The sequence below is a fragment of the Plectropomus leopardus genome, chromosome 2 (assembly GCF_026936395.1).
Source record: "Plectropomus leopardus strain MGB_pleo_1.0 chromosome 2, ASM2693639v1, whole genome shotgun sequence".
Taxonomy (NCBI): Eukaryota; Metazoa; Chordata; class Actinopteri; order Perciformes; family Serranidae; genus Plectropomus; species Plectropomus leopardus.
The window spans coordinates 4,327,187-4,338,023 of record NC_142177.1 but is presented as its reverse complement, the minus strand read 5'-3'; the positions used below and the strand labels follow the sequence as shown (position 1 = coordinate 4,338,023).

The 10,837-nt window shown below is 38.0% G+C and overlaps 1 protein-coding gene across 2 annotated transcripts; it reads left to right on the top strand.

Annotated features, from left to right (window-relative positions):
• The first annotated feature begins 1,403 nt into the window (after nucleotides 1–1,403).
• cep15 (centrosomal protein 15) lies at nucleotides 1,404–10,326 on the top strand. Of its 2 annotated transcripts, none has more exons than XM_042499082.2 (6): nucleotides 1,404–1,511; nucleotides 4,881–5,004; nucleotides 6,119–6,187; nucleotides 7,899–8,075; nucleotides 9,412–9,481; nucleotides 9,628–10,326. In XM_042499082.2, exons 1-4 carry the CDS (start codon nucleotides 1,414–1,416, stop codon nucleotides 8,073–8,075), a joined length of 468 nt encoding a protein of 155 aa, XP_042355016.2. In that variant the 5' UTR covers nucleotides 1,404–1,413; the 3' UTR covers nucleotides 9,412–9,481; nucleotides 9,628–10,326. The 2 variants fall into 2 exon arrangements, with proteins under 2 accessions (XP_042355016.2, XP_042355007.2); XM_042499073.2 differs by lacking the exon at nucleotides 1,404–1,511 and adding an exon at nucleotides 3,361–3,504.
• The last annotated feature ends 511 nt before the right edge of the window (nucleotides 10,327–10,837 follow it).

Here is a 10,837-nt window from a genome sequence, read left to right as displayed (position 1 = left end):
CTTCACGCCCTCCATTAATGGTCAGGCAGTGATTGTGATATTACGATGTTCTCCCCTCTTTGGATTTTTTTTTTCTTTTTTTTTTCTTTTGTTCTCTGGAGGCTATGATTCTGTTGCCAGGCGTGAACAATGGAATAGCTTTCTCTCTTGTAAGTCATGAGATGATTTCCTCACTGTTGACCCGTTTTGGAAAGGTGGCTGTTCCTTCCTCTTTTGTAACATGAAATAAGACAAAAAGATGGATTTCTTTTTCTTTCTTTTTTTTTTGTTTCGTTGAAAGCTATATCAAAGCATTCTATTATAGTGTTATTTAATATGTAAATGGTATTGCTATACATAAAATAAAATATGGGTTTTGATGTAATTTTCTGAAATCATTTGTGCAATAATATTTGTGCTTTTTGTGTGTTTTTCTGTTAGTGATTGGCCAGTAATAACAGGGGTTTAAGCTCTTGTTTAGTCCACTAACTCTCTTTAGCATACTGAGTAGGCTTAGGCGGCATCTAATTTTTCATTTTTCATGAGGTATACAGTAACCATATGACGGTATAAGCAAAAAATAGTTCCTTTCAAAAGTGTAGGAATAGAAGCTTATTTTAAATTAAATTTGACCTAGAAATGCTCCTAAATTTAAGAGAATAGCATTTTAAAAGCTCAAGGTCTCTGAGTGGATCCTAGATCGCTGCAGTATAAAAAGAGAGAAATCTTCTGATCAGTATATTATTGACAATCATAAACACTACAGGTGGCAGGTACAGGTAGGGTAATTGATTAAGTATGCATAACAGTTGACAAGAAAGTACTCTTTTCATTAGAGAATGTACAAACGGGAGGAAATGTAACTTTACCAGCTGGTTTGGAAGAGGTATTGGCCTCTGTGTTGGGTTATAAATAACACCTGTGTTTACTTCATACAGTAGGCCCACAAGCTTTTCAATTACAAAATGCTTTACTTTAGTGTACAAAACAGATACAAAAGCTGCTGGGAGTTAAACACAAAATCCATGTGCTTAGACTTCATCAACTGCATTCTAAAACAGCACCAGCAGAGGGCAGCAGGCAGTGGTGCACGAGAATAGACTTAAAGGGCTCTGGCAGGCGGCACCTCATGTTTGGATTGCTATGGTAACTGAACGCCTCAACTCAACATGCACAGCTGTTCAGTTTTCCAAGGAACTTCCGAACAGTAGTTTCAGATTAAACACCGCATGTGTTCTGATAATTTATCAGAACGTTCAATACACAGCGATAAAAAAAAATTAGTCACATTCTTATATCATGTAAGTTATTATAGTATAATATAATCATATTTCTTTCCAACAGCAGATGTAGAACTTCTCAGTTAAAACAAAGTGTGATTTTATTTTGAAGTATACGTATTTTCCGGTTGTATATCAAACTTTTGTTAGCTTGATGTTAGCCTCCGGAGGACTAGTGGAGAGCTGTGGCTGCCCAACAATGTATGCCTCTTTACCCGAAGAAACTGAATTAATTGAGAAACATGAAGAAATGTGAGTCTGAAAATTTTCAAATGAACTGGTATTGGTCCAGTTTGATCGAAAACATTGTGAACTGGCTCTGTAAGTCCGCCATGACGAATATCACCTTCCTGTCCACGCAGCTAGCTAGCTTGCAGACTTTAAACAGACTTTTACTGTGCGGATATTTGCTCCCTTTCAGAGAATGCTATCGTGTTTCTGTGTGAGCTCCGACAAATCCGCATTTAACTCACATTAAACAGACAGTATTCCTGAATTTACAAAAATGATAACTCATCTTTTAATACCTTCCACGAAATACATCTGTGGCGACTCGCTATTGTCAGGGGTGTAGGAATATGAGGACGTCGTGGGTCGGGTGTTACGCCGTAGTGCTGTAACGGTGCTGTGGAGGTGGACACGCTGCGGCGTGCTGGGGGTGTGAAGTGGGGAAGAGAGGCTGCAGTTCTGTGGAGGCGAGAAGTTGACACCCCCATGGCACATTTAGGCTAGCCCCCTTATTTGCCTAACGAAGTGGAAATGTGGGAGGAAAAGAGAAGAGAGAGGTAAATACGTTTGAGGAAATAAATGGGGGGGGGGCAAATAGGGAAAATAATACATAAATAAATGCATAAATAATTAAGTAAATTTAAAAAGTAATAAGTATAAATAAATATGTAAAAATGGAAAATAATGGAAATTAAAAGAATAAGGGAATTTATACGCAGTGGAAATAATACATTAATAAATTAGCAAGTAAATATGAAAATGAATAAATTGATGAATAAAATGGGAAATTAAATGGGTAAATGAATAAATTGATCAATTAAATGGGAAATTACATAAATATTGTCATTTTGGCATTTTCATTTATTTATTAACACAGTTATTTATTTATTTATTTATTTTCGATTTTGTCAGTTTCAGTCCTCCCTACAGTCCAGCAGATTAGAGTAAAGGAGAAAGTACGTTATGCTGCAGCAGTCAGGAGGGCTGGTCAGGAGAGAAAGAATGAGAGGCAGAGGGTGTGGGAATGAGCAAGAGGTGGCAAATGTCATGTAATACGTTGAAAAGACGATGGTGGAAGAAAAGACGAATTTGGTGACTTATTACAGGAGCAATTAATGCGACTGCAGATGTTAAATCTTAAACTGAAAGAATCCAGATGATAGTAAAAGCAGCGGTCCATCGTTTGAATTTAAGGGGTGTTAGGTGGGAGGAAGTTAGAGAAGAGTTAAGTGTTCAGTCGAGCTAAGAGTCACTGTATTTATTTGTTGATACTAGCAACAATTTGTAATCCTACAGTGGTCCTATACAGCTCGATTGTTAATGGGTAGGATTTTAAACAGTTCATGTACAGTAGGAGGGAGAAACCAGACCTGTTGTGCGTTCAGGAATCGCGGTTAAATGTTAGATTGCACTGAGATGGACTGTGTGGAGATTGAGGAGTGAGCAGAGTGGGGGTTTAAGTTCTCTGTGGAAAAAACAAAAATGATGTTGTTCACAATTAAGAAAATTAGGGACGGAGTTACCCTAAAGTTGTATGGGAACAATTTGGAGTGAGAGGCACGGATCAGGCACTGACGCACCTGTTTGTGCAAGTGAAGCTGCTGTAGGTCGCTGTCTGAGATCCAGCTGAAGGATGGCGGAACGGGTCGGGTAAGCGGCATGGATCAGGTACTGACTCAGGTGTTAAATGCATGACTGCAGAGGCCAGGACGAGGGCCGGCAAGTGTGAAAGATGAGATTGAGCATTTATGCACGAGGGATAACTTTTATTTATTTATTTTGTCATCAACTGGACTCATTAGAATATTGTGACAGAATAGGATGGCAGTTTTCGGGTTGATCCAGCAGGAGGCAGTAGTGCAACTTGAAGCATGCCAGCTGCCTTAAAGCACCACAGAGTAAGAAGAACCGTTGTTAGCTTAATGCTACACTGGGGATCAGAGGGAAACATGTTGCTGCCTATAGTGTCTGCTTCTTTACCCGAAGAAACGGAAATAAATGAGAAACACGAAGACATGTGAGTCTGAAATCTTTTAGATGAAGTGGTTTAGATCCGTTTTGATCGATAACAGTGCGAACTGGCTCTGTGAGTCCGCCATGGCGAGTACCGCTGTGCTGTCCACGCAGCTAGCTAGCTTTCAGACTTTAAAGACTTACTTTGCGGATATTTGCTCCCTTTCAGAAAATGCGACTCATGTTTCTGTGTGAGCTCCGACAAATCCGCATTTACCTCACATAACCAGACAGTATTCCTGAACTTAGAAAAATGATGACACATCCTTGTTTACCTGAGCTTGTAAAAATACTAACGCATCATCTCATATCATCCTTTTTTTTTTAAAATAACAAGCTAGTTTCATGTTTTATTTTTAAATGCACTATGGCATCATATTTGGCTTTAAAAACAGGTTTCTGAAAACTTTTATTTCCCCAATTAATTCTGAAATATGATGTCAAATATTTGTAGTTGTTAGTAATTAGTATTGAGTAGAAATAATACTTTGCAACTGCTGTCTTTAAAATATAGAGAATAATAAGGTGTTTGTACTTGTGTATTTCGATTTTAAGCCACTTTGTACTTGTACTCCTCTACATCTCACAGGGAAATAGTGATGTACTTTCTACTCCACTACACTTGTTTATCTCCTGTAGTTACTTTACAAACTTATGTTAATAAAACAAAATATAGTCAACAAATAAATTACGATGTTTAATTATAGATTTGAATACCCACCAGTGTATAAAGCATTTAAAATGAGCTCCAACAGCTGCAACATTAAAGTCACAATGAGCTGATTGAATGACACAGAGAACCCAAAGCTCAAGTTATTGATCAACAGTATCATATTGTTTTCACAGATACACAAGTTACAAAGTTGCACCTGGGTTTGTTTTCAATAAAGCAAAACATTTCCCTGAGGTTATAGGTACCTCCGCTTGCCCAGTGAATTATGATTTAGACTGCGACACATACTTTCATTATTGAATAATTTGTCAGTTATTGCCTTTATTTAAGAAACATTGTGAGTGGAGGAGCTGGAATCTAGAGAATGTCAGTTTTGCTTAAAAAATTAAAAGTGATTATCGATTATAAAAATTATTACTGATCAATTGTTACCAAATTGATAGCTAAACCAGTCAGCTCTGTTCATTGTCAAACAGTCAGTACAAACAGTGCTGCCTATGTTGTGGTATACAGGTTTGTGTAAAAGTACGCATAGCCTGATACAGCATCAGTACATATTTAATTGAAATAAGAAACATTCTTAAGGTGCTGTTTAATAATCTGAACAGTAGCAGAAGTGCTTGTGCTGTAACAGATAAACCCACCAGTCACTAGTATTCATGTTCTGTGTTATTCGTCTGACAAAGCTGTTTTCTCCTCTGTATCAGTTCAGGAAGGAGAGCAGAGCTGCTGCAGCAGATGAAGAGCTGCAGAGAACAGCTGAAGATCCAGAGGAAGCAGCAGGTGAAAGAATCGGAGGCCGCTTGCCACAGGAACGCCACGCTGCTGCAGGTAGGAAGGGTTTGTAAGACAGGCTCCAGAAGAACCATAATATTACTGATAAAATTGAGGCCCCTACAAGCCTGGGGTCATCCAACGCAACTTTTTTAACTTGATTTGAATGTAGCTCGCCTGTGTGGGTACTCCCTGTTACATTTTCAGCAACTAGTGCTGATTTGCTGCTTGCTCTTTAGCAGAGCTAACATTTGCATCCTCGCCACCGGTGCTAGTTCCACATTGTATGCGTCTATAAAAATGCTGATATTTTTGCAAGCTTTTCCAACACTTGGGGCCGATGTCTCTCCATTAATTATTTACTCGTCGACTTTTAGAGTATCGATCTTTGTCAGGTGGTGCATCACTCGCAAAAGCTGCAGTGTTTTGCAACACTTAACATAACACGTATAAATTCCCTCCTCTGCCCAGCTCTACTCTCTGTCAGATTGCATGAGTGTAGTAGATAGTGAAACAAAAATGAGATAAATAATTTTTTTTATTTAAAAAAAAAAAACAAGGTCTCAACCTATTCTGTATGAAAAGTGACTGCAGGCAAAAGGCTGACCTCACTAAACAGCTAATCAATAAAAAAAATGGATTAATTGAATTTAAATCATCAATATAGCTGCAACCAATGACTGAGGGGTTAAAGCCAGCATGGACTGTTTCTGTCAGCACCACCAAAGTTGTGCTAAATTTGTGCTCTGTTTTATTGTATTTGTTTTATCTTTGTACAGTGTCCTTGAGTGTTGAGAAAGGCGCTTACAGATAAAATGTATTATTATGTTTATTTTGCAAGTGTTGGTTTTTATGGCTGGCGTCGGGCGGTGGTGCTGTGTGGCTGAGTCACTCATCAGGATGTGGAAATCAACTCACCTGTCTGTAAAGTCTCCTCTTGACAACATTTGCTAGCTGACTAGGTCAAGGTTTTCAACAGTGAACAACACGAAACGTTGAGCGAAGATCGAAATCGGGTCATTCCTAACCTATAACCCAGTAGCACATTGCAGGGGTCATTTAAAGTTTGATTTGAAACATTTAGATAATTATTGGTTATTGACTAAATGAAAGGACCAAAGATTTGCATAAAGAGTGTGTAGATAACTGTGTCTGCTGTCTGTTCCTGCAGGATTTACAGAAGATAGAGGATCGTCTCGGAGGAAGACAGCTGCCAAGCCCAAGTCTCCTGGCTCTGGAGGTAACAAGTGAACAACGGTGTGAATTTTCTGACAGTGTCTTGTAGGGGTGGAATGAGTCACAACAATCCACAGTTGGGGTCTAGTCACGTTGAGTCACAGTTATGTTATATATATATATCCAGCCTAATAATCCACCATTTACAGTATTTAAAAAATCAGATATTCTCAAGGATATGTCATATAGTGTTGCAAAACTGAAAAGAATGAGGCAGTTTGGCATTAGGCACATCAGTGTGACAGTCTTAGGTTAAAGCTAGGAAAGACTGTTGTACAGCTAGAGGGCAGACATTGCTGAGTTCAACATGCTTTTCATTTCTTTGGCAAAAAAAACGTTTACAAGTGTTTGCCTTAAACAAAATCTGGCATAAGAACATAAACACTTATTCTTTAAGTCTTGATAAAAGAATAGGTTTTCTTGTCACTAAAATACACTGTTACTGCCACCTTTAGGACCTTTTGTGCATGTTTGAATCCCTGGGAGTTGGGTTAGCTGATTCATTGAGACTGCGTTATTACAGTCCAGCTGTTGCATTGACTGCATTCACCATGTTTATTACGTTGTCTGTAGTAACTAGGATTGTGCTGTTGCCTCTCTCTAGTTTCCATTCTGTCGCTGCGTGTGTGAGTGCGTCAGAGAGATGCTCACCTGTACAGCTCTCATAAAGGGGGCGGGTCTGCAAAACAGAGCTTTTCACCTCCCACTCTGAAGTCACGTTATGGCCAGTCACAGTTAGGAATCACCGGTTGGTCCTGGAGGTCCATCCATCAGTAGTAAGGGCTATGTGTGCTGTGTCAAACAATACTGTGTCTCTTTATAAAGTTTGGGAATTACCGTGTTGCTGAAGTGTCGGCGGGAGGGGATATTATACCACGGCTCGATTGCTTTAATCATATGCTGAAATCCCACATTGTGCTCCGCAGCGTCAGGCTATGAAAGCTTCCATTGCTTTCGTTGCGGATTTTGCGTTTTGGCTTTTCACTGAGAGGCTGTTTAAAAGCTGAGGACACTCAGCACTTCACCCCTCCACTTATGTGACAGAAAAAGAAACAACTTTTTTTTTTTTTTGTTGCTTTTTTCTTGTGCATGCACTGAACTGAATGATACACACATGCCCTGAACCGTGACAAGTGAACCGAACGGGACAATTTTTTTTCATGATCCATTCCGTCCTGAGTGTCGTCACAAGTTCACATTTCAGGTCAGTTTTGACAATTATTTTGGGTAGGCTGTATGTCCTGTGTGACAGAAGTAATTAAGGGAACACAATATACAGGTTACATTATTAATAATAATAATAAACTTTATTTGTATAGCACCTTTCATACAAGAAATGCAGCCCAGTGTGCTTTACAACAAATGCTTCACATCAAAAGACATAGAAGACAAAAAGACAAAACCTGCATGTAAAAATAAAATAAAATAAGAATAGAATACATAGAATGCATCTTCACATGGATAAAACCCACCTGATACTTGACTTGGAAAATAAAATAAAACTGACTGACACTGTAAACAAGCATAAAAACATCTTAAAGATGTGCAGTAGTATGCGAGTGAGCAGAGCGCAAAGCAGCTAAGTTAGAGCAAGTTAAAGGCTTAATTGAGAAAGAAACATTTTTAGTTTACTTTAAAAATATTTATGGAGGTGGCTTCTTTGATATCTAAAGGCAGCGTGTTCCACAGCTTTGGATATAATTTCTGTCTTTCAGACAAGATATTGGGCGTCTGTGGAAGAGTCTATCCCAGCCTGGGAGCACTTCCTTCTGGGTAAAGGTCCTCACCCTGCTCCTTATCCAGAGCAGCCTCCCAGAAGAGCCAAACAGAGACGCAGCAACGCTAAAGACCAGGGCCTGCCTCCTCTCCCAAAACCCAGGACTGCTCGATAGGTAAGCAGGTGATGGTGCCTGAAAGATCGCTGCGATGGTCACATGTTGCACATCAACAGTGTGTCATAGTACAGTATATTATAAAAATGTCAAACTATAGTATGTCATAAATAAAAAGTCACAGTATAGTGTATGGTAAAAGAAAAAATCATAGTATTAGTTATTAGTAATTAGTATTAGTATTGTATTTTGTAAAGAAAAACAAAGTCCTAGTATAGCATGTCATTAAAAAGTCTTATTTAAGTACATCTGTAAAGAAAGTCTTAGTATAGTATGTCATAAAAAAAGTCATAGTATAGTATGCCATTTAAAAAAAAATCAGTGTAGAATATTGTAAAAATATTGCAGGATAGTATGTCATAAAAATGTAGTATAAATAGATAATATAGATATTGTATGTATTTAAAAAACAGACCCAGCTTAATTTGTCATAAAACAGTCACAGTTAATATGTCATAAAAAATTTATAGCAAAATATTTTGAAAATAAAAAGTCTGTAATGTCGTAATATCTCATAAAATTGGATAGAAATATGCCAAATAAAGTCATTGTATGTCATAATGAAGCCATACTATAGCATGTTGTAGAAAGTCAGTATTGTATGTCGATAAGTCATAGTATGCTGAAAATTTCATAGTATAGTTTCATTTTAAAAAAAAGTCAAGTATATTACACCTAAGTATATTAAGTGGATAAAAAATATTATAGTATAGCAAGTAGAAAGTCATAGTATAGCATGTACAAAAATGAAAAAAGAAAAGTTATTTTCTTAAAGAAGGTTTTAAATATTTAAGAATCAACAGCTCAGGGAGGGCAGAGGAATGTGAGTTGTTGTAAAATATACATTATGTAGTATAGATGTTGTAAAAACGTTGTAGCATAGTGTCGTAAAAAAGTCATAGTATGCCATGAAAAAAAATCAAAGTACTGTATGTCATCAGTAAAAGATGTTACAGTATAGTATGTGGTCAGAAAAAAAAGTCAAAGTATAGTATGTCAAGAAAAGTCAGTATAGTGTTTTGTAATTAAACACTATAGTTCAGTATGTTATAAAAAAGTATTGTAGTATAGTATTTCATTGAAAAAATAAGTCATATTATGCCAGAAAGAAAATAATCATAATAATGTCAACAGTACACTGAATGGCTTGTATATATTAATCTTATTTTTGCAGTGTGAACACCAAAAAATCTCTTTATTAAAACTACATTTGCCTAAACAATAGAAACTTTTGACAAAGTGCTGTTTGAGTTGTTCATTTGTAATGTGATTGAACTGCTCCTTGTCATATAAACCTCCTATTGCAAATAAAACTGGTAAATCATTTTGTCCCTAGGCTGTGACGTGTGAGGATTGAGAAGAGGACACTTGTAGATCAGGGTGACACTCTTGTGGATCTCTGCAAGGTGAGAGGCAATGATTGCATTTTCTATCACTGCATGGCCAAACCTCAACAAAGTAGCATCTGCTGTTCCCTGATGCATTTCTCATTTTTCTTTCTTGTTTCCACATGGACCCGCACGCACCACCACGGACATCAACCCCAATGCAGATGCAAATGCTGATGGGTGAAGTGCTGTCGGAGGTGCAGGGCTGCAGAGGGGAGCTGGAAATACACATCCACAGCCTGGAGATGCACATAGAGAAGCTGCGGGAACCTGATGCCGCACCTGTCCTGCTCCCTGTCCAGAACTCCTCCATCTGCTCATGGAGAGGAAGTGAAGATCTAAGACAGCAAGTGTAAGTGTGGACAGGTGTAGAGAGACTGAGGAAAGAGATGAAGAAAATTGCTTCTGGAAGGGTTATCCACATAAAATACAGGTACACTGATCACTGGACATTTGTCGTAACAGAAAGGTTAAGGTTGTATAAAATCATGTAAATTGTACTAGGAAAAATAAGTATAACCTTTTACTGTTGAAAAAATAAAATAAATGTGGAAGAAAGTTAATAATATCTCTTATAAAGGCTGTTTGCATTGTTCGTCAAGTGACTGTAAATATTTATATAACAAGAGCTGTAATGATTGTTACCAATAACTTAAGGATTCTTTTTTTTTTTTTTACCTTGACCCTTAAAGAACTATTATCACTGTTATCACCATGTCAGTGACTAGCTTTATCTGTAAACTGCACTTTTCTGATGATATAATAAAAGTTGTAGAATTTTAAATGTAGTTTCAAATAGCAATTCTTGCAGAATTGTGAAAATAACGTGGTACTTTCCAAGTAAAATGTCGACTGCCTTTGAATATTCAGAGTGAAGAAAATCATTATTTCAAAAAGAAGCACACGCATCTGTCACTGCAACAGCTGAAATGCACCTCCATCTAGTTTATGTTTCAGATCACACCGCTGCGTCTGTAGCAGTCTCCAAACGTAGATGTTAATATCAACCTGGGCTGGGGCGATGCATCGACGTAATCAACGTAATCAATTACGTAAATACGTCGATTCACATAACGTGCGTCGACGCGTCGCACCGTTTGACTCAGCGCGCACTATGAGAGCGTGAGCAGCGCCGATCGTGTTGTTTTTGTTTCGGCGCTCGTGTATCGGGTTACAGCGTGCACACTGCCCGCCTGAGCAGCGCCTGTCAGGCGCGTCTGAGCTGCGTGTCAGCTGCAGCACATCTAGAGAAACGTTTTTTTGTGTGTGTGTGTGTGTGTATGAGGCTCGCATTTTTCAGCAGGAATAAACTGCTGACTAACTGAATGGTTATATTGACTCTGTACCACTTTATACTGCAGTTTAAAGTCTCTC